The sequence below is a fragment of the Centroberyx gerrardi genome, chromosome 21, assembly GCF_048128805.1.
Source record: "Centroberyx gerrardi isolate f3 chromosome 21, fCenGer3.hap1.cur.20231027, whole genome shotgun sequence".
NCBI lineage: Eukaryota > Metazoa > Chordata > Actinopteri > Beryciformes > Berycidae > Centroberyx > Centroberyx gerrardi.
Window position 1 is genome coordinate 19,103,783 of NC_136017.1, and position 24,859 is coordinate 19,128,641.

At 40.7% G+C, this 24,859-nt stretch overlaps 1 protein-coding gene across 3 annotated transcripts; it reads left to right on the top strand.

Annotated features, from left to right (window-relative positions):
* The first annotated feature begins 1,446 nt into the window (after positions 1–1,446).
* rcan1b (regulator of calcineurin 1b) lies at positions 1,447–24,147 on the top strand. Of its 3 annotated transcripts, none has more exons than XM_071909603.2 (5): positions 1,447–1,550; positions 1,918–2,064; positions 19,315–19,488; positions 19,685–19,844; positions 20,431–24,147. In XM_071909603.2, exons 2-5 carry the CDS (start codon positions 1,945–1,947, stop codon positions 20,613–20,615), a joined length of 639 nt encoding a protein of 212 aa, XP_071765704.1. In that variant the 5' UTR covers positions 1,447–1,550; positions 1,918–1,944; the 3' UTR covers positions 20,616–24,147. The 3 variants fall into 3 exon arrangements, with proteins under 3 accessions (XP_071765704.1, XP_071765703.1, XP_071765705.1); XM_071909602.2 differs by lacking the exon at positions 1,447–1,550 and adding an exon at positions 1,718–1,763; XM_071909604.2 differs by lacking the exons at positions 1,447–1,550; positions 1,918–2,064 and adding an exon at positions 15,426–16,084.
* The last annotated feature ends 712 nt before the right edge of the window (positions 24,148–24,859 follow it).

The following is a 24,859-nucleotide window of genomic DNA, read 5'->3' on the forward strand; positions in this document are numbered from 1 at the left end:
AAATGAAAAGTGTGTTCTAAATAAAATACATTAAAAATAATAAGGTCCCTTGAAATCCAAGGAGGTGGTTCACAAAAATTTGCTCAAAGGATTGGCATTTTGAATATCATTTTTAGTAACCCTATACTAATTTTGAAGGGAATAATGTAAGTTTATCTAATAAAATTAATATGGGAGGCACTATAGGCTACATATGACTCCATTAATTTTCCAGTGCAATTTGTTATTCCAGTTACATTGGTCATTTTACAATTGCCTCGAAGGAGTTCTGTGGCAGTCTTTTTGCTCACTGACATTAAACACTAAACATCTCACTAAACATTCTGCACATCTCAGTTCCCTGCTGATGCATCCTATTCAGTAATTACACACTGTGGAATGTGTTTCTTCTATTTATTTTTTCCAATAGCAGAGGTGGATAGGAGTCATTTTGATTTTCATTGTTTCCATTTTGGTCTCAGTGTCCATACAGTGTAGGTTGTAGCATTAAAATAGGTCTTCAATTATTATTATTTTTTTTTATACATAAGTGGTTTTCAGCATTTATATTCAGCACCCTTATAATTATATATATATATATATATGTATATATATATATATATATATATATATATATATATATATATATATATATATATGTGTGTGTATATATATATATATATATATATAATATGTATATATATATATATATATATATATATATATATATATATATATATATATAATTATAAGGGTGCTCTCCTGAATGCGCTTACATTATGCATGGTAATCTTCCATATATTCAGATTTCAGTATCAACTGCAGGTTGTTAAAAGTTGTAATATTGAAGCCTGCCACAAGAGGGAAGAGTAGTCTATTCTATTCTATTCTATTCTATTCATGCACTATACTTATATTTGCCATATGAATTTTTACAAAAACAGCATAACAGTAATACTATCAGGAGTAGTAGTAGCAGTAGTAGCAGTATATTGGTAATACTATTACTCTTATAAGTACTCAAGTAATTCATAGTATCCCCATTATGTTACATGCATTTCCTACCAATATGGTGCTTTACCATATACACAGCTAATTGGCTGTGGCTGTCTTTTGATCATAATCACCTGTTAATATATTACAATCACCTGTTACTTTCCAAGAAGGCCGCGTGGCGATGCAACAGAATACTATGAATACGTGACGATATAAAATACAACCGAAGTATGAAACAGTTGCTACTAAAGAGAGAGGCCCTAAAATGACAAGGGGTATCTGAGATTTACAGTATCAATTTCCAGCACAACTGATAGACGTGTCTTGTCTCATAAATATGTTCTTTACGATTCATATCATTTGTAGATCTGTGAAAACGTTGTGCGAGCATTCTAAACCGGAAACTCCCATCAGCTGTTACTGGCAACTTACGTCATCTCCCTTATCCGCATCCTCTGGGCCGTTGCTAATAAAATTATCCGCGGTGCTACTTTTTAGTTAATATTACAGAATACTGTCCTGCTTTAGTTTAAAATATTAACTATTTCCAGCCTGTCGGCTTCGTCCATGACTAAGTGAGTGAATGTATTTATGGAATATCGTGTGTTTCGCTTGTTTAATAGCATCATTTCGTATCCTAGGTTAGCATAACTTGCAAGGCATCTTAGTGTGGGTCCCACATAATTACTATCAGCTTGTATTACACTCTCGAGAGTAGAAGGGTTGTTTGACTTCTGGAGGACCATTTAACTCCAAATTGTCATGAAATAACGTCTACAGCTTTGTTGGTATGTATGACTGCATATTAATTGTTATGTAAGTTAGCCATCTAGACGTGCCTGGTTTGCATTAAGTCGGTTTTCTTCATATCTGAATCAGACTGACTAATGTACATGTGTGAAATTCAGCGTTGTTGAAATGGTGTACTCCCTCTATTTGCAGAAAACAGTCTAGGTAATCCTAATCGTGATGCAGAAGTCAGAGAATGGCGGCGAGGAGGCGACGGTAGACGTCCAGTTTACCGATTTACCCAACGCCCTCATAGCCTGCAAAGTAACGGAGGATTTGTTCAATGACAACAGCCTGAAGGTAAGGACAAAGTGTCGTATATCTGTACAGTGCAGCTGCTAGTTTACAATTGCGCGGATACATGACCCATAGGCTCTGATATGTCCTGTTCTGAGATCCATACGCCGAACTCTATTCAAAATATGCCAAATAAATGCACCCTTACTTCATCGGCAAACATATACACCTCGTAGAACATGACTTACGACCTTTTGCAAATTGTTAGGGTCCCCCGGTAAATTCGGTATACAAGTGATCCACCTAGCAGCATTTTATTAATTAAAATCTCAACTTTTAAAACTGGTTCGCACTGCTCGCTATGCCCTCCTCGTATTTTGGTGGAAGACTGAATTACAGGCAAACCAATTCTGAAAGTTCAAGTTATATTGAAATAAGTGCTGCCTGGTGTATTCGATGTATGCCAAATTGAACAGTGGATCTAATCGATTAATAAAAGGTCTTAAGTGGTGCTGTATGAGGTGTGTATTTTTTGCCAGTACACAATGTATCGTTATATGCCTGATTTTTGAATGGCATTCAGTGTGATGTTCTCTCCATGTAAGAACAGGGAGAACAGCATGTATTGGGGCCACATGACCCCCAGGTTGTGTGAGAGTAGTGTTAGAGTGAGAGAGATCTAACATCCTTCTTTGTGTGAAAAAGGCATTACATTTTGTCACTTTGATTTCTGATATGCTCCAAGCGGCTTTTGGGATCACATTTTAGTCGTAGTTTCTAGATATTGAGATTCTGTTTTAGCCCGCTATCTGCCCAGTATCTGGGACAAGTATGAGAATCAGTGTCTGTGCAATTTTAATCAGATGAAGAAAAAGCCAGGTGGGAGGCCCTTGCAGGTTACTTTATTTAATGGTTACAAAAGCTACAGCCAACTCGACATGCTCTCTATTTTCATTCAGAAAGTGTCACCCACAAGAGTAAGATTGTAAATATCTGGCAGAGAAAATGTGAAGTATAAAACATTTTTTATAAAGTTGTAATGGGCCACAGGTTAGAATTAGTGTTGTTTTTTTCATCACAAAGAGTTGAAGTAACAAACATTTTAGAGATAGAACCAACACCAGGACCAAAACACATACAGACTTGGAACCAAGTCCAAAAATACCCCCAGCCATCACTGCCACCAAAAATTGCACTGGAAATGCTCCACCTGAGGCTATTTTGAATCATGATCCCTACAAGGTGAAAATGTTGTGAACATTTTGGGTTGAAAATCCAAAGCTGGAGGTTGGTAGTGCCTCTGTGCATGCTATGTGAACAGGGATTGATGTACATGCAAGGCTAGGTTAGCACTGCTTGGTGGGCTGAGAATACTCAATCCAGGAGGCTGACTGTGATGATGACAGCTTGTGAAAATCTACTGTGAGTCAAGGAGACAAGTCTTTTCCCTCAAAATCTATAGATACGGTATCTAGAGATATATGTGAGGCGGGGCAAAGTGGGGAAAAGTCAGTTTCAGCCTATTTAGATTGTTATGAATCAACACATCTTTTTTTGTATTTGCGTAGCTGTCTCCACTGTAGTGCTAACAGAGAGACGGGTAGCAAAGCTTGTAGCAAGCTGTAGTGCACAAGTACTCAGATGGGCCATTTGAATGCAGGGTTTCTCTTGCAAAGGGAAATTTTTGATGGCTGCCAGAGCATTTTCCGCTAGCGCCAAAGTGCAAAAATGAGGAACTGAAAAACAAGCTGGAAAAAAAACAGCGCTTTGAATCAATTGAGTTTTGGCACAATGTGACTGTCGACCAAGAGAGGGTATTAATAACACAATTGTGTAATTGGCTAAGTGCAAGGAGCAGCAGCAGGTGCATCCTCATTGGTTGTGTAGTAGGGACTTCCCGCTGTGTGGCTTACTGGGCTTTGTCACTAGATTTGGTGACTTTTCTGACTGTAATAAATCTAGCTACTTCTTTGCACCATGGGTAAAATGCTGACTCTCAAAGCCTTTGGCAACAAATTCAAGGTGTCTGCAGATCCTGTCTTCATATGTCTTAAACTTGATTACCTATATTCAAAGACTTTCACTAGAAGTCTTTAGAAATGTTTCTTGCCAGCCCAGTCATTCAGACCTGGGCAACACTTATTTTCACATTCATTTCAGTGGCAAAATTTAGTCTTACATTCCATTCTAACTGGCATTAAAAAGGCCTTCCATGTACATGAAACTTCCAGGCATCCTGAAATTAGCATGTGACATCATCTTGCCCTCTAAACATGGGCATCAGCAAAGACCCAATTTAAACCAGGAAAACCCCTGTGTAATTAACAAAAGGGGATACATTCAGTAAATTGGGCTTCACCCCTGACCCCCCCTTTATTCAATTGCCTTTGCTTGGTCACATAGTCCATTACATTCTATTCCTGTGAGTAGAATTGAGTAGAATTCCTGAATACAAAATTGTAGCTGAGTCATTGAGGGTGTGGCAGGGTGGGAATGGTGGTTTGGACTGTGTCATTAGTGTGTGTGTGTGTGTGTGTGTGTGTGTGTGTGTGTGTGTGTGTCTGTGTGTGGCAGGTGTCTTTCCAGTAGAAAACAACAGTCAGACAGTGGAAAAACAGACACAGTGGAAAACAGCCATGGACTCTTTAGGGCGCCGACCAAGCTCTATATACATATCATTAAGGAGAATTTTTTTTTCTGGAAGAAGTGGTTCATCTGGGGGAAAACAGTGCTACTTCTTTAAAAGAAGTTGGATGTATTGTATTCAGTGTGCTGTACAAAAACATAACTTGTTCATCTTCCTCCAGCAAACAGCCATTATTATTTGTTGATTAACATCTTCACAGTTCATACCTGCTATTCACATCTTTTTGAGATGATCCATGCTGTGTTATATGAAGAATATAAAGTAAGAAACCATAACATTTTCATATAAATAAATGTCTGTCTATGGCCAATTGATATACCACAATAGTGACTCAACTTATAGCCAGTTCATGACAACTTTAATATTTGCTGTTATAAACACTTGGTGTCTGGTTGGTCCTCTGGCACACAAACATTTTACGTTTCTGGTTTCTTTAGAATATTAATAGAAGAAGAACTGGGTAGTTAGCATGAGCAGTGATAGCCACCATGGCTGAACAGACAAAGAAAAGAGCGTCACCTACAGAAACTCAAACTTCATCAACAGAAAATCCAAGGGAAAAGATGTTGCAGTACTGGACACACTGTTTGATTGACAGGTGATCTCTAGGAAGTGCAGTGCAGAAACACCACAGCGATGAGTGGTTAGCACCAAAGATGGAGACTAAGTAACAAAAAGCCACAGATTCCCACTTTAAACGTGGTTAAAGGAAGATGCCAAACTGTGATTTGATGTGACTCATTAATAATTATATGGTTGTAATACTTTGACTGAGGCATCATTGCGTTGAACTGCTGAGTAACTGCTCAGCTCTACGGCTTCCTTACATGTTGTAAAGATCACATTCAGACTTACACACGACAGTGTTTTTCTGACAAAAAATGAAAACTAACCTCCACATTTGCAACTCTTCAAATGTTGGCTCTAGCAATACATTAAATATTGACAAAAAATAAAAAAATGTAAAATGGCTAGATAACAGAAAAATTGGCATAGTTACTAAAAATAGGCATAGTCTCACAAAAAATTAAACGTAAGCTATACATTCTTTTACAGATAAAGGCACCTTTACAAACGGGTACTTTTTTTTTCATGATCATCTTCACGTTATCATTATAGCACCGCGGTTCAAGAGTGGCAGGTTGTAGTGCAGGAAGCAGAGCTTCTCTTTGTGTTCCCTGGAGAGGGAGCTCCGTTTGTCCTCATAAATGTTTCCCACAATGCTCACCAGGAAGGGACGGGGTGGAGAGGTGAGGAATCTCCTTGCCTGTAGTGAGAGGTGATGGAAACAACCACTGTTGTGGCTCCACCACTCGGATAGGGTTGCCTGTTGTCCTGTATTGACGAGTCAGCTCTGCTCATCTCCAGAGTGGTCTTCTCAAGTAGGCCCAAGGTGTCAATTTGTTGGCGATGATGTCCCACTCTGCAGACAGGTGAAATTCCCTCGCATATGCAATGATGACACTCCTCTGCAGCGGATGATGGCATTCCATCTGGTGAGCACAGCTTGTGTGATCGAATGCAAGGGGACTCCAAGCTGCACATTGGCACAGTTTCTCAATTTTGCTAGTATGTCTTTCACCACTCTGTGACTCAATGCCACCATTTGTCACAAGCTGGAGAAGGTGTGGGCTGCAGCTCAAACCAGGCATATCCAGCAGGCTCTTAGCCTTAATCATGTTGAAGCCACTTTCACAGAGCACCAGCAGCACATGCTCAGCTTCAATATCCCATTCTTCCAAAGGCTGATGAACTCACCAGTGTGGGCCCCTGACATTGCCTTGACATTCAGGATAGCTTGTATTTGTTTCCAATTTTTGTCTATGAATTGAGTAGTTAAACTCATTAACAGTGGACCCTGACCAGCAGTCAGTCATAAAGGCAAGAATGCTCCCAGCAATTTCAGTGCACATCATTTCCTTTACCTTTCCCTTGACTTTGGTGTGAATCTTGTTCAGCAAATCTGTACAGAATTATTTTTCACTTTTCAGAATGTGTCTTGGTTCTGCTTTTGTCATTAGCCTTTTAAAGCCAATATTCTCTCTTACATTATATGCTAGGATGTCAGTAGCAGTAATTTCCATGATTAGTTTGTCTGTTTCTTTTGTTCTTGGGTCATATTGGGGAGAGTGGGCTGCCGTAGAGATGACTTACCTTGTGCTGCTTTTTGCTGTGCCTCATGCCTCATATTCCTTGCTGTTTCTTCAAGTGGTATCACACATTGCTTGTATTCATCAGGCTAGCTTGATCCCTGGCTAACCTTTTGTCACTCAGCTAATTCCAACAATTCTACCCGTAATTAATTCATATATTGTCACGGCATTCAAAGCTTTATTTTTAGCAGCAAGTAGCCCAGTGCGTAGCAGGGCTGTCATTTTTATACTTAAATTTGACATTAATGAAGATTTGTCATGGAAAATTTGATTCAATAGTACTCACCTAACTGACATAGCGTAGACCCAAATGCATTATGAAATTGTTGGTATGATTTAAGCTGTATGACAGCATCGACAAAACATGATGATCGGCATGTTATTCAACACATCTGACCGTGCCAGTCGGTTCACTGTCCTCCGTACACGCAGTTGGAATGATTTAAAATAGCAACACTCATTGGAACACTTAAGCAGCTTTCTCCCCATCATTTGACTTTACTAACAGGAGTTTGTAGTTAACACTAACACTGCTAAAACTATTGACCACATTATGGTTTCACAACTGACCAAGCTCCTAATGCAACACGTTGCTATGCATGCATACTATATCCCACAACGGCAGTGGTGTATTTAATACTTTCAGTTTCTAGTCTAGTTTAATTTCAAGACTGCAAGAGTTTTGAAACCTATACAAATGATTTTCTTTGGTAATGCATTTACTCAGAACAATTTGGAGGAAGGAGACAGTCCAGTTACACATTAGTCTCTTACTGTTGCATCCTTACAAACTACTGAACTGCTGTAAACGTGACACAAATACGCGAACTTTAAGACAGCCCGAGTCTCTTGGATTATTTTGCACATCTTTCACACAAAAAGTAGACTGCTGCCGTCTTAAAGGGCTGCTAATACTGCCAAAGGAATACAATTTAGGTAATGGTCACATTTGGGAGCTTTCACATGAGATGTTGCTGTTCATTGTTACGAGGGAGTATCTTGCTGGTCTTGTCACTACTGGCTGGCTGAGCATTAACTCCCTTGCTAGCCAGTTGTTATCTGTTAGAGTGGCTACAGCTGCTCCCATGCTAATGAGCTTCAAAAATCACCTGCTGGCATTCAGTGATTTGTACAGGGCAAGTGGTATGGGACATTTGTTTCCTGACAGTGAAACTTAAATGACAAGGTCAGTCATTTTGTCTACCCAGTTGTTACCTTCAAATCTGCTGACTCAGCAGCTGGCATGATGGAGGTGGCCTTGGCTCTGTATTAACTCGCGTGGAGCTGTCGAGGCTTTTGTTTACCAAGGGTTTTCTGAGTGAACAGCGACTTCGCTGGCCAAATGCTTTTACTGTGTGAACCTACTCACTGCCACAGGCGATGGGTATTTTCACCATTTCCAAGGAGGAATTCTATTGGTGTGTCATCGGTGGCACTGTTCCGATAACAATATATCTGTAAAAGCTTTATATCAGCCGATAATATTGGCTCACCAATGTATGTCGAGCCCTAATATCTCGTAGAAACTAGCGTTAGTAGTGGCTAGTAGTTGTATGTTAATATTAACATCAGTGTCTTTGCTAAATGAGCCTGCTGACTAGTTAGCTAGCTAACTGATTTTTCTCAAGCTACAACTCAGAGTGTTTTGGAGTAGAGACTAGGGCTAAAGACAAACAAGTTTACTGTGTCACAGTAACCTTGGAAACAAATCCACCTCATCAGACTATTCACTTTTACTTACAAAGTTACCGTCGCAACATTCACAATAAAACTCTTAAATGCTGCAGGACACTGATACATTCTTAAACCACTGATCTGAAAATCCACCCACACACACATGCATACACACAAAAGCAAGAACAAACTTGACATACACACAAACACAAGGAGACAATTACACACACACATGCGTGCACGCACACGCACGCACAAGCCAGCGAGATGAGCCAGTCGGTGTTTGGTGGCATGCTATAGGGGTTTGCTGACGTTGATGGAAAAGGAAAAACAAAAGAGGAGAAGGCCAAAGGGCGAACAGTGAAAAGATGACTCTCCTTTTTTTTTTTTTCTTTCCTTCCATCCGTCCCGCTGCTTTTCCACTTGTCGTCTGCAAGGAATTCAGGGTCAGCTGACAGCTCATATGGCAGAATATTCCATTGTGTATGTGTGTGAATGGTTTGTGTATTCCTGAGAACATTTAGTTCTAGTAAGGGGTTTGTTAAGGAATGAATGTAGCTCATTGGAATGACCTTACGTTGAGTGCAGCAATACAAGTGTGTGTGTGTGTGCGTTTCAGTGTCTGTGACTATGTGCCAAGACTATTTTTACCTCCAATGTGGTTCTTGTCAGACTTTCTTCATACCAGGATTGAACAGCAATCTTCAGAGGCAATAAAGAAGGGCAATTTTGCAAACTTTTAGGACCAGCTAATTTCTCTCAACCAAATTTTCACTAAAATGTGAATTTTAAATTAGAATTTTCACCGGTTTCACAGAGAGTCCATGTTTTTTTTTTTATGCTACCGAAATGTGTTTTTGTTCATTATTAGAATAACTTCTTCATTCATTCATTCCCTTTTTTGTCTGTCCGGAAAGTTAGGGAATTTATTCCGTGGAGAAGTCAGGGAGTATGAGGGAATTTTACAAATGGGTCACTTTACAGGAATATAGCAGAATGTATTTTCCAACTTGTTTCACACATGCATTACATTAGATGTAACTAAGAGTGAAAACCAGACTGAAAAACAGCATTAACAAACGAGAAAGGAAGAACATTTTTAGGTCATAGAAGAGTGCCAGCTGTGGTTGAAAATCAAAAGTTGGAAAAAAACCCCACAAATAATCAAGAGTGTATGATCACAATTTCCAATGGAATGATTGGGATCATTCATTTTAGCCATAATAGTACAGCGCTGCACTGAATCTTTCTAACTCCGGCACTATGACTAATAAGGTAAAAACCACACCACATTTCCCAGGTCACCAGCACAAGAACAACAGGTTGAATTAGCCAATAGGAAAGTCTGAGTGTTTTTTTTTTGTTGTTGTGTATGCACTGACTCAGAGTTACTGTATTTCTGTAGAGAGACAGAGATTTGATATCGTTGACATCCCGACATTGCCCATAAATTAGCTGATGGGGAAAAATAGCTGCCTGCACTGTATTCTATGACTCCCACTACAGGTTTCCCCCAGTGTTTTAAAGCAATATTCCACTTAGTTTTAACATGGGGGTTATTTGGCACTTGATCGCCATGAAAACCAGAATATAAATTACTCACCAAGATCGGATGCAGCTGGATGAGTTTGTATGAGGCCACGGAAATAGCCTGAAAACTTACATTTAACACGTTTGTGAACAGATTCAACAAAAGATTCCGCTACTGTGATTTTCAATGGACCTTTGGTCCGGCATTTTACATAATGTTGCCAAATAGCATTTTTATTGATAGAAGAGAACATGGCGGAGAGATACCATTTAGGAGAGAGAGTTCCTGTTTGGGAGACCGGATCTACTTTTATTTTTAAACACAAATTTTAGTGTAAACCAAAAATAAAAATGCAAAATGAGGAGGGACAATTTGTTGTCTTAAAAGCAGGATCTGTTGTTGAACCTGTTAACAAACGTGTTAAATGTCAGTTTTCAGGCTATTTCCATGGCCTCATTCAAACACTACAAACTGATCTTGGTGAGTTGTTTATATTCTGGTTTTCATGGCGGTCAAGTGCCAAATAACCCCCATGTTAAAACTAAGTGGAATATTGCTTTAAGTAGGTTAGGTTAAGTAGGCCGGGCAGCCCACCTGGCCTACTTAACCTAACCTCTAACCACCACTACACCTCTACACCTAGTCTACCTAACCTACCCACCTCTACATAAATGCATCTAACATCACTTTGGCATGACTTGCATTCAGTCAGCATTTCAATGGTGTCTTGCTTCCGTAATTCAATGTAATTCCAGTTGAAACAGAATGTTGGGCAGGGACATAACATGGGGAGGGACTGTTCAAAAGTGGGGCGGTTGAAACATGAAAAGAGAACGGCAATGAAGGCTGTTGCACACTGTGTGTAGCTGGTGAAATAATCCACTGTGAGAATGAATAAATTCAGCCATTGGGATACAACCATGATGTCCATGAAAAGTAAACAGGGTTTTCACTGCCATATCATATTGCCACTCTGTCACTTTGAAAGGTTTTATGGGAGGGGTGGTGGGTGAATTGTTCAAATATCTGTGATGGTGAATCTTTATGTACTGTTTTTCAAGGAAGTGAAAATCTGAGAAAATACAAAGTGTATCATTCTATTGGCATTTATTGTTAAGTAGGTGTACATTATGATACAGAGAATTTCTAACGAGGTGAAAACATTATTTTTCTGAAATTAAAAAACTTTACAGAGCTGCTAACCCACCTACTGTTTCACAAGTATGGCTTTCAATGGAGCATTTTAGTGTCCCATGTTGGTCTAAATGCTGTTGCAGAGGCTTTTCCACCCTGACAAGAATAAAATTCTAGGGGAAACACTGAATACCTGATGATGAATGTATTTGCTGTTGGTAGTTTCAATCCAAAAACATCAGGATTGGTATCAGCTTTCAAAAAGCCATATCAGCTGAACCCTATTGCTTACACCCAGGCTTTGGAAAGAAGAGCACGGTGCAATAAACTCCAGGATAAAAATGTAATAAAGCACCAATCAGTAACACAACACAAGGTTGTGTCCAGTGTGTGTGTGGGTGTGTGAGGCGCTCAAGAATTTTCCTAACTACATTCTTGTGAGCTTTTTGTGTGTGTCCGTGCGTGTGCACACCTGTGTCTGTGTGCGTGCGCGTGTGCCTGCTTGTGTGTGCGTGTCTCTCGCCTGCCTGCCTGTCTGTCTATCTAGTGAGGGAATGGAAAAAATGGGAAGATGAAACAAAAACATAGGGATGGAAAAAAGGCAGGGCTGATCTCTCTCTCTCTCTCTCTCTCTCTCTCTCTCTCTCTCTCTCTCTCTCTCTCTCTCTCTCTCTCTCTCTCTCTCTCTCTCTCTCTCTCTCTCTCTCTCTCTCTCTCTCTCTCTCTCTCTCTCTCTCTCTCTCTCTCTCTCTCTCTCTCTCTCTCTCTCTCTCTCACACACACACACACGGCCGCAGCGGGGTGAGATTGAGGTCTGGAGATGATTAGCACCTACATACACATACTCACACGGTAATGTTTAACATCAACAAACAACACTTACATGAGAGCATCAGCTTCACTGTTGGGAGGCTCACCACCATTACACCACTCTATTTTCCACACACTCATTTTCCATCCAACACACACACAAAAATGCACAGCACGATACTATTAGTCATTTCACTGTGCATCAACACCTGCAGTCAGTGTGCCATACAAATCACATGTGCCTAATAGTTTACGATGGGCACGTTCCAACTGGTTTACATTGCGACCAGCTGCTAGATCTCAGCGCCTGGATAGATGTCTGACATTTAGTTCCTAAATGAAGGGTTTGCAGCCCCAAGAGTTCCTTTTAATGGTCAATCAGGTGAGATGGCATGATGTCTTGGTGTCACAATTGATTTTGTGTCTGTGGACATCAGTTTCCCCCCCTGTCTAAAATAATTTATTGAATTTTGGTTTCAATAGCTGTTTTCATCCAACTGTGGATTTTACGCAAACTTTAGAACTGTCGCAAAAAATATATGCAAATTAAGTGTGTTTCCATCAGCTGGGTTGAAGCAAATAAATAGGCGTCCTAAATGTCAGAAAAAAATACATAAATCATCCACCAGAAAAATGAAAAGCCTTTCAGGAATTGATTATAGGGCAAGTTGGTATTGTTCTTTAATGCTGGTTATATTGCATGCTTTCATCTGAAGACCAAAACAAAGAAATGTACTGTATGTAATGTGCCAACTAATGGTCATACAACCACCATGGAGACCGTGTGTTAGAAACACGTATGACATGCGAGGTCATGGTGGACAGATATTTTACAGAAAGTCCAAAGCAGCTGTCTGGCAATGAGATTAAACAATTCATTCCTTATCAACAAAACAATATCCACTTCAAGTAAACATAAAAACTTTTGTGATTTTCCAGTATGATACATCATAATTTGCAAAAGAAAACGTTGACGGAAACCTATCTATGGAGACTCTTGGCAGCACATGGTCTAGATGTTTCACAGGTGTTTTCATGGTATGTGTACTTGTCTTCTGCCGTTCTTTGTTAAAGGCTCATGAACTCAAAGGATGAGAACCAGTGACAATGGTGGAGAAATGGTAGAGCTCCCAAAATAGTATTATCAACATACTAAGGTCATAGTGAGAAACGCACTGTAGGTGCCAGACACATGTACTCAATGGCATGGCTTGTTTGTAATGGCCCAATGCACACTAAAAGCATCCTGTCACCTTAACACGTCCCCTCAGAACTTGGTATGATTTTGGAGTGTCTGCTGGACCATTGACTTATTTTTAGGTAAATGATTTACAATAGTAATGCAATGACTGCTAAACCTGTTGTCTCCCTCTGGGTCAACAGGGACCAATATGTCACTTTGTGGTTGTTTATTGTGTGGAACAAGAATAACTGACAAGGAGCTGTCAGTCAGTGGAGTGGACTTTTGAAATGGACTTATTTATGTAGTCATTATTGCTGTCTTTCACCTAATCAGAAAATGGCAATGAAAAAGCATTATGCTCAAAACTGTTTTTCAAGAAACTCAAAATGGCTGAAAATTCTGTATAGTGTACATTAATGGTCCTGGAGGCAAATTGTAGAGCAAGGTCCGCTGCATATGTGCACCATTCATGTCACATTCATCATCTCAATATGAACACATCATATACAGTATATTGTATACTTGCTGGTCTCAGATGTAAGAGGCAGTCTGTATAAGGAGCGCTTTGTCTTACTCACACAGCAGCCATATTTGATTCACGTCATAATTACGTTGTATTTATCCACAAACCAACAAGGTCTAATTATGTAAGTTATAGCTGACAATTTGGTTTCACAGTAGCAGTTTTATCCAGCTGAAGTAACGCAGTGCTAGCGTTAGCTAGCAGACACAGCTAACATAAACTATGTAACTGTCAAAGAAGTGCCACTATGAAGCATAATGTTAGCATATTCCTAATGGTAAAGATAAAGGCTGTTAATGCTGACCGTTAAGAAGCTGGTTTGGAGATAAATTAAAATGTTAACAACATGAAGGAGCTGACTGCTAACATTAGCTAACGTTCTGGATCAACATAATCCTGTTGCTAGCCTTTAATTTGGAAGCTTCTCCAGCTCTGCTCATCTCTCCACCATATCCAAGGGTAATTTTGGTATAGATTTTGAATTTCTTGTCCAAAGACCGCTTGAGTTTGCTTCCGTTTCCATCCGCTTCATTGTCTTCCGGGTATGCTTTCCCACCCCCCAAGTACAACGAAAATCAAATATGGCCACCGTGTGAATAAAGCGAATGGACCATCTTTTATGCCGCTCTGTCTCAGACGGCAAAATCGCTGGTCGGTTTCTAAAAATAAAAAACGCTGTTGCTGACTTTTAATGTGGGAATGTGAAGAGGGTTAAACGCACAAAACGGCAACGACTGCACTTTGTCGCAACTGCGCAGACCTCATGTTCTCAATGAAGTATTGTTTGAGTAGGCTACTCAGACACACACACACACACACAGGTGCAAGTGTTTGGGAATTGGCCGCACAGTCTGGTCTTGTTTTTTTCCAAGTGCAGGCAACACACATACCCCCACCCCCACTCCATGCTTTCTGCTATTAATACCTCATAAAAGCCTGTTATCAAACTGCATACTTTCCATGAGCACCACCTCTCTTTCACCTCTCTTTCTATCCTTTCATCCTTCCATCCTGCATTCTTCCAACCAGTCATCTCTCTTTCTCTTCCCTCTCTTTTTTTTCTATTTCTGCCTTCCCCTCCTCCCTGTCCTCATTATATCTCTCTCTCTGCCTCACTGTATCCGTCCATTTACATCCCCTATCTCTCCCTTTTTGTCTCAGTGTCTCCTTTCCTCTCTCTCTCTTCCTTTCTCCGTCTGTGTCTCTTTACCACCTTCTCTGCCTCTCTCTGCTTCATCCATATTTACTAAGAATGACGTGTGTTTTCCGAGTCTTGCTCCATGCACTCAGTAGTCAAGTGCACCGATAAGCTTGTTCACTCCTGCGTGTGTGTGTGTCTTAACATCGAAGGGCAAGAGAGGCTTATTGTCCCATATTTTCCATTCCAAAAGAAATATTTTTGTTGCAGTTTAAATGTGAGAGAAAGGAGATTAACACGTCAGTTTGCTCGGTGGTGAGGTCATTATTTTCCAATATCTCTCTCTCTCTTGCTCCCTCTCTCTTTACACATACACATACACACTGTCCCTCTTTCTGTCTGATTAGTCAGCATTGGGTACTATCTGACGGTAGAGGAATAGAAAGAAGGGAAAAAAAAAAAAGAAAGACCCACCCCCTTTCACAGGCGATTGGCTTTGAGTGAATGAACGCATGAATGGGACGCGGAAGACTGGAGGGAGGGGACTGTGGGTAATGCGTCATCGGCTGGCAAAGGCTCATATAAGCGGCTGTAAGGCAGGAGAAAAGAGAGAGAGAGGGGAAGAGAGAGAGAGAGCTTAGAAGAGGCTGGAACACAGCTTTTCCTCCCCACACTCAAATCTCTGGAAAATTCCTTCAGTTTGCAGAGCGTTGCAGAGCTGGTTGAATAAGAAAGGGGAAAGAAAAGGGTTGAATATTGACTGACGAATAGACAGTGTGCATAACTGAAGAAGAGCCAGACGTTGGAAGACTGACAGTTGCATCTCATCATTGAAAGTGTCCACAGTCAGGCTGACACTAACGAGAGTAGATAACCTTGGAATCTGGGTTAGGAGGCTAGGAGACCAAGGATACTGGAGTTTACCAGTAAGAAGAAGAAGATACCAGAGGAAGAAGGACGAAAGCGAATTAAGCAGGAACCAGCGGCGGCCAAAACAAACCTATTTCCTGTTTGGGAGCAGCTACTACTTCCTGGTTGCCTGTCACCCTGGGGAAGGCAACACCCCCCCGATTCCCCCCTTCCTCTTCATCATCATCGACACCATCGTCCCCGTCCCCTGTCAGCCCCAGTTCCGCTTCCCGCCGCGCGTCTCTGACCTCAGGTATCAGGTGGAGAAGGTTCCGCCTCCCAGGACTGCCCATCATGCACATCAAGACCACCAAATGCAACCGCTTCTGCCTGGTCGCCTCGGTGACCAACCAGGAAGTGTTCGACCGCCCCGAGGCGCAGGTAAGGGAGAGAGCGCTCTGCTTCTGGTGTTCCCCGTCTCGTGATTGTTGGATCGCGGATGTTTCCTTAGTACTATGAAAATGATTGGAAACTGTCACTACACTGTGTTGCGTTTAGGGTTCAAGTGATATGGGTTTTCTCAAGGCCGATGCAGATACCGATAGTTTGGGATTAAAGCTGCTCATAGGCTCCATAAAGTATTCAGTATTTCCCCCCAGAATTTTATTCTTGTCAGGGTAGAAAAGCCTCTGAAAGCATTTAGACCATGAGACACTAAAACTCTCTACTAATAATAAAATATATTCATTCATACTTGTGTGGATCCAAAACGCTTCCCATAGACAACCAATGTAGTATTGATCAATTCTACAACAAGTATGTAATCAAACAAACTGCATCATATCAGAGGTGAACCACACTGACTGGACCAGATCTGTTTTTTAATAAAAGGACAATATCTGCCTCCATACAATATCTGAACTCCATACATGCAACTTTTCAGCTAAAACTGGCTGATTTTCAATGTGGGACATTGATGATATGGCTGTGGGTCATGGTAATTGTGTGTATGTGTGTGTGGACATCTAAGCCATTTTATCATAACCTCTGCTCTCAGCACACTCACGGCTTCCCAAACGTTTTTATGCCAAGGAGCTCCGGATAGATGCACATTGGCCCATAAACCCCTATTTGATACTTTTTCCCCCCATTTTTTGTTTTTTAATACTACTGTACTGTACTAAATCATAACTGTCTATACTGTAGGTGGATAGATAAAAAAATATGGTACGTACATTCTCTCATTGGGCTAGCTTCTATTAAATGAAATACGAGTGACTTTAAACTAGGGCTGAACAATTAATCAAAAAATTAAATATTGTCGTGCTGCAGAGATGTCCTGGCCTACACATCATATTCTACAGACTTAAGAAAACATCTTTGTTTGGTACAGATCCCCGCAAAAATCAAACCATAATCATTTTAATATGTTTTTCAATGAAAATGAGAATAATGATGTAAAAATGATCATTCCCTCTAATATCGCAAATCATATCGCAATTGCAATATCAGTCAAAATAATCGCAATTAGATATTTTTTCAAAATCATTCAGCCCTACTTTAAACTATCTTTCATTTTCCTGGAGTCCCATTGGAAACCCTTCGCAAGGACACTGGAGAGGGAAACGGCGTTTTTGGAGGAAGAACAAGGAGTGCCGACCTGCAACGTCTCGCTTATGACAGACTGGAACACGGCAGGGTTTTCCTACAGTACCCTAGAGCGTTAGGTTTGAGTGGCCAGTGTGTCGTGGGTTTTGTGTGGTAATAATAGGCTTGAGGATGTCCCAAGGCCAGGCTGAGTACCCCTCCCTCCTTTGGCTTTCCCATGACTCATTGTACAAGTCCACGGGAATGAATGCACTTTTACTGCAGTGCAGTCCAGTGTTTCCAACAGGTTTGCAGTTCACTTAAGTGGAGGGGGCAGAAGTGATTGCTCTATTCAAATAACGACATTCAACACTTTTAGTCCCTCTAATCAAATATAAGTCGTCTGTATTTTGGTTGCATTTTTATTAGGGCTGCAACTATTAGTTACATTGAAGATTCAAATAATCTATAATCAAGAGCATGTTTTTTTTTGTTACATTTCAATGTATGTTTTAAACTAAATGGCCCAATAAACCCAAGTATTAAGGATACCAAAATGTAAAAAAGCAGCATGTTTGTCATTAGCTGACTATTATACTCCCATCTGATTATGGCAAGGTTTTTTTTTGTTTTTTTGTTTTTTTTTTTTTGTTTAAGCAAATCCAGTTGTAAATAGGCTACCTCCTCACATACACCGAAGTCCATCATTAGGCTACATTTCTGTTTCTACGTCTTCGCGTCTCAAAGGAGCACCAACTACGCGCTGCCATTCAGGCAGTGGTTAATTTCCCTGGGTGGGCCGCCCAAATATAATGACTATGGGAAATCCTGCACTCCAGCATTATTATGGCTGTCTTTTAGGTGGTGTAACTGCTCATCATATTGTTCTGTTGTAGTTTTTCTCCTAGTGTGTATACACTGACCCAACTAGACTAAAGACTAGAGTGAGAAGATTGAGTGGTTGGTGTGTGTGTGTGTGTGTGTGTGTGTGTGTGTGTGTGTGTGTGTGTGTGTGTGATCCACTGAAACGAACTGCCTGGATAGATAGCCTCTTCTGCAGCAACTGTTCCATTAAGTGTGTGTGTGTGTTTAAATAGCCTGTTTTCAGACACTGCTATTTCAAGGTGTGTGTATTTCAGTATTTCAGCCTCTTCAATTTCAGATATGCTGCCATCTCAAGTATGTCTATGTAAAAGGCCTGTTTTCAGCTACTGCTATTTATTTGTGTTTGTGTGTGTGTGCGATCTTGGGAGTGGTAGCCAAGGCCAGCTGTCTGGTTTATTTTTCTCTCTTAATTAGGTTCTCTGACAATAATTGGTCATCTCAAATTGAGGCCATAACTCTCCGCAAGACGCACACAGACACACACACACAGGCTACAGACTCTCCTGAGGTGAGAGGAGGGACAGATATAGTGTCTGGTAATAGAGGCTATTTTTATTAATTTTATTCATAGCGGCTCCAAGCTCATAACTTTATTCATGGCCGCCTGTGGCTCACAGTATTTAGTATTTTTAGATAAGAAGAGGAGACAGAAAAGCTAAACAGACCAAATGGTGTGTAACTGGACAATTTTCTGTGGAAACACTGCATTGTATCTTGTTTTGCTTTTCGTTTAACATGGAGGCCAATAAAGACTCAGATTCTTTTGCTTCATCTTTTAAAGTAATAATCTTGGACATTTCCATCTATATAAACAGAGAGGAGAAGAGTATTTATCTTTACTTTTGTTCATGCGCATTATGTTTTTTTGTTTTTTTTAACTCTGTCCTCTTGTCTTCAAGATTAAATGGGTTTTTTTAAGCATCTCATAACTTCTGAGTACATTTTAAATTAGCTACTTTTTACTGCTTTTTACTACTTAATAACTTTACTTAAAGCTACACTGTAGTTTTGGTAGTATGGCAGCGATTGATAACTTTGAATTCTGATTAATTCTCTCCCTCTCTGTTTCTCCCTCGATATCTCCCTCCTCCTCTTCCTCATCTCCCTTTCTCCTTCTTCCCTTCTTGTCCTCCTTTCCTCTATATCTCTACCGTCTCTACCATTTTTCTCTGCTCCTTTCTTCGTCTCTCGTTTTCCAGGCCAGTTTCGAGGCCCTGTTTCGGTCCTTCGACCCGGAGGTCCAGTTCCAGTACTTCAAGTCTTTCCGCCGGGTCCGGATCAGCTTCGGCGATGCCCTGGCGGCGGCTGAGGCGAGACTCCGACTGCACAAGACCGACTTCAACGGCAAGGAGATGAGACTCTATTTCGCTCAGGTAACTTTTTCCATTTATTCATACTGTTTTTATGCTGGTCTACAAGAGGCAAATTGAGTTCATTCAGTTCTTCAGTTTGAATTTTTTGTCAAACTGTTACCTCTAGTGTAGCTCTAATCACACTCTTCTTTCTACTCTGCAATCACCAACACTTGTGTGTGTGCCCCTCTAACTCTTCCCCCCCTCCCTCCTACAGTCCGTCCACATAGGAAGTCCCCGGCTGGAGCCTCCCAAGCCAGACAAACAGTTCCTGATCTCCCCCCCCGCCTCGCCTCCAGTCGGGTGGGAACAGTCGCAGGACGCCATGCCGGTTATCAACTACGACCTGCTGTGTGCCATCTCCAAACTAGGACCAGGTACAACACACGCACACACACACAAACATCTGTATTACTGTAATCCGGGTTCCCACCGGTCATAGAGTTCCTGGAATATCATGGAGTTGTATTCCAGACAGGGAAAGTTGGATAAATTCTCTGGGGAAGTCTGGGAATTTTACAAATGGGTTATTGGCTCATAAATGAAAATTAAGAGACGAGTGCACAGCCTGCAATTCCTACAGCTGTTTGTTCCATTGTAAAAGCACAGGAAGGATTAAAAAATCAAAGCTGACATGAACTGAATTAAACATCCGGATTTGGTCAAGACTTTCCATTTTGGAAACCATTTTGTGGACACTAAGGGAGAAAAACGTACATGTTACGGTAAAAATGATGGTAAACTGTAAAAAAGACAGACACGGCATGATTAATTTCATGAGAAACTGAAATGAGAACAGAACAAGGTCAATAACATTCATTGTTAATTGTAAATTCTTTGAGTTAAGATTGGATTTTGCAGTTGTAGGGAAATTTTCAATTAGCAAGAATCTACCTATAACTGATTAACTCAGAAAAACCCTGCATTGGGTCTTTGTTTCCTTTTTGTGTGTGTGTTTCCCAGGCGACAAGTACGAGCTCCACACCGCCACGCCCACCACCCCCAGCGTGGTCGTCCACGTCTGCGAGGACGAGCGCGGCGACAGCTCGGGCCCCGACGACAGCGACCACGACGACAAGCCCCGCCCGCCGCGCCCCAAAATCATCCAGACGCGCCGCCCCGACTACACGGCCGGCGTCAAGCAGTGAGCGGCGGCCCGAGGGGAGGGGGCGCTATTTAACGGCTTCAACATCCATCCCGAAGTGATTCGTCAAGAGCAAAACAAAAAAAAAAGCTCTCAGAGCTCTGAAGAAGGTTTTGGGACTTGTGACGCGCCTGAACACTAGTGGGCGCTGTGTTGTCCCGTAGACGTGCATTTCATAAGAAAAAGATGGAGAGAGAGAACATAGTGTCTAATGCTGCATTCATGTCCCATGGGAAAAACGGTAGATATGAACTTTCTACTTGAAAATACTGTTCACCTCAGCTTTCAGATGGTAAATTCTACTTGGGAACTCGACTTCTCCGACTTCTGAATTCTGACGTCACCAACAAGAAAATACCTGTCCTGAAGTGTAGGGAATGATAGATTAATTTCAAATGAAACCAACAAAATGATTGATTTTCATCACGAGTCATTTTGTGATCACAGCTCGTAAAAAGCCATGGCAGGACACAACTACTTGCTGGATTCTCTGTTTGTGGTTGACGTTGTAATGTTCAGTTTGCTGTAAAACATGAACACAAACGCATCATCAGTAAGCGCATGTGTGTAAAGTGTGAAAAAGCTGATCAGAGAGAAAGGAAAGGCTACAGAAAACTACAATTGCGACGTCTTGACTGTTTCAAACCGGCTCGAACACACGGACGCTTCCAAGCCGTCGCTTTGAGCCGCCGAGTCATTCCGACGGTTATTCCCATGTGGCATGAATGCAGCATCATTATGTCGAGTCATGTTTGCGTTTTTTTCCTCATCTATAGTTTTGAACTAAACGGACAGACTGAAGAGGGGAAAGTTGAAGAGAGGAAAAGTGGTTTTTGATCAGATTTATTTTGTTGTTTTGGACCGTTTTGGATCTGTTTTTTTGCTAGGGTGCTATATTTATGTCGATCAGTTGTAGGCGGTTCAGGAGCTTAAACAGAAGACAGGGATTTCTCGGTTCTCCTTCACAACTGTAGGCTTCATGGACATTGCACTCCCCTTCATCTATTATAATGATTCCTAAACAGGATATCTTGGCACTGCAACTTCCCGCTATCCTTCACAGCATCGCCTCTGCAGCTATTTTGTAGTGGTCTTACCTAATATGTAGTCTGTTTAGAAAGTAAAAGCTCACCTTATTCATATTTTATAGGCAACTCCTTGGTGTATACTGCTTACGTTGGAACATTTGTCCCAATCAGGATTCTTTTGCACCCAGTATTGCTCCTTTAATGATTTCGAACAGTGGTATTTGGGGATTATTTTTGTCTGTCCTGTAGGTTGCAGTACAATAAAACAGTTCTTATTTGTTATGTTAAACGTCCAAAGCAGTAGGACTATACTATACTTTTTTGGGGGGGGCTTTGAGGTAGATGGAGCTAAATGACATTGTTTCTTATGGAGCGGTGGTAGGCTTTTCCTTTTTGAATGTAAGACCCCCATCCCCCTCTCCAGCCCTAGGTAATGTGAGGGCTTAATGTGTACTAACCATGGTAGTTTTAAAACAAAAAAACAGGGCTAACTTTTTTTTTTTTAGTTTATACTCGGGCTACTCCTACTTGAAAGAGCATTGTAAAAGCTGCGTTCTGAGTGAGTCTCTCAGCAAATATAGGTCATTCTGTGTGAAAAATGAAACGGAACTAAAAGCACTGTTTCCCAAGCTATGACTCAGGGCCCAAATTAGCTCGCCGGCCTGTTTCTGCTGGGTCCCCCATATAATAAAGAGCGCTAGTGCGTTTTAAACTAGTTCCCAGGGCAAGACTTTAAAATAATCCGTTTTGGTCCGAGATGAGAAGGGATTTGCCTGTAGCTCACATCTTGTCGTGTTTATACAGGACGTTTGTAATGCTTGTGTAACACCACTATATGTAGGAAAATATGCACACTCATTGTGCGTGTGTGTGTGTCTTATTGATGTTCAGACAGGTGTGCGGGCGTTGCTTCCCCAAGCACTGAATAAGCAGCAAAGAATTTCATTACCACTGGTTTCATTAGTGTTGTCTAAGTCGTCATCTAAGTCAGGGGTTTGCAAACATTTTCATGTCATGGACCCACAGAATAGATAATTTGGATGACCATTTGTTAAGATTTTGTCAAAAAGACTGCATATAAAAAGACCGGGAAGACTTTTGTGGTTATTGTTGATTATTGAATTGTAGAACTGTCTACACTGTACCTGGAGAGATAACAGTGGTGAGAGTGAAACCTAGGGCTGTAATAGTCATTATTATACTGTACATTCTCTAATTGTGATGATTTCAACTGAATTCAATTACAGTGAAATGAAACTATTCCCCATTTTGCTGGAGACACTCCGAACCCGCTGGAGGATCCTGCAATCACAGGACGAGAGGTCGCGACATTTTTCACCTTTAAGTGCTAATCCACCAATGAAGAGTTCTTGGGGCAACACTGGTGTGAACAGATGTATGTGTGTGTTATTGGGCTCCGTTATCTGTATTCTGCCATTGCTGTGTTAGCTGTTCTACTGTATTCTATGTGTTGCCTCACTTAAAACATCACACTCGCCTCAATCACAACAACAAACACTGAGTGTAAGAAATATAAAGATCGCCTTCCTAATATTGACTTGCACTTCCTTTTACAAAAATGATGACAAAATGAACTAAACATACCGAGACAAAGGAAAAATAGATGGAAAATATACCAGAAAGTCAATAGTAAAATCAATTTCATGAAAAGAGCTGGTGGTCCTAATGTTTTTTACACTCTGTGTCGAACACACTGTTCATGGCTGCAACTAGCCAAGCTGATTATTTCCATTTGACCCCATTCATATTTTGAATAGTGAGAACACACTTTGCATGTGTATTTACATGGCGCTCTATCTGTCTTCTTCTGTGGCCAGTATTGTCTGTTGTCTTGGCTTGAAAAACTATATTTTCCATTTTGGGGCTACTTGTAGCAACCGATAATGTAGTACGTGTCAGATAATGTAATATAATAAGATAATTTTGCAGCATAACATGTCAAAATGTAATAAAACATCCCTCTAATAGGGTTGAAAAGGGAATAAAACCCGTTATTTTCCCAGATATAACATCTTCAAACTGATACTGTGTTAATTAAGTTACACCACTTGTAATAATTGTAATAATTAATTAAAATGTAAACAAAAAAATACATTATGGGGTTTTATTACATTTGTACTCATTTATAGGGACATTTTATTACATTTTGATAAGTTCTGACATTATTTGACAGTTTATTCGATTATCAATTGCTACAGGCCTTTTGAATTATCGTCATGCTTTTCTTCTCCAAGAGGACTTTTATGCAGGTCTTGAGAGAAGGACTGCGGAGCCCTTGTTGGCTAGTGTTAGCAGCACTGTGAAATGCATTATGCACTGCCAGCACATTGAAAAGAGCTCATCAGTCCCAGAGGAGAGGATCGGAGGTTGCATTTGGCTTGGTCAATTTAGCTACTTTTTTACTACTGGTATTTTCAGTTCATATATCTTGATCCAGTAATTAACCTTATTGAGTTACCATTGAATAAAGATTTGACCATCTACTAAGTTGTGTGTGTCCTTGTGATTTGTATCAGTCAAATAATAAATCGAGCAAAAATAAACACTATCAATACATATAGTGTATGTTAAAGTGTGGAGCCTACTATCACTCAAAATAGCGCTTAAGTGTTAGAATAAGGCCTACTATCACTCAACATAGTGTACGCTAAAGTGTTAGCAAGGAGCCTACTATCACTCAACATAATGTACGCTAAAGTGTTAGCAAGGAGCCAACTATCACTCAACATAGTGTATGCTAAAGTGTTAGCAAGGAGCCTACTATCACTCAACATAGTGTACGCTAAAGTGTTAGCAAGGAGCCTACTATCACTCAACATAGTGTATGCTAAAGTGTTAGCATGGAGCCTACTATCACTCAACATAGTGTACGCTTAAGTGTTAGCATGGAGCATGGGAGCCAATGGACACACGGATGATTTTCATGTCCATGTATGGTAAATTGACCATTGGGACAATATCCCAAAAAAAGAAGTGGTATATTCCTTTAAGCCTGGTGGTGGCAGCATCATGCTGGACAGGGGCTCTGAGGGAAACGAAGAGCTCTAGATACCAACATATTTTGTGTGAATGGCTGGAAAAAGGAAGACAGGTATCCTAGACTCAGACCCCAATCCTATAGAAAACCTTTCAACTGACCTTAAGGGGATTGTACATAAGAGGTGCCCTTGCAATTTAAGTGAGTGATAAGCTAAGTTTG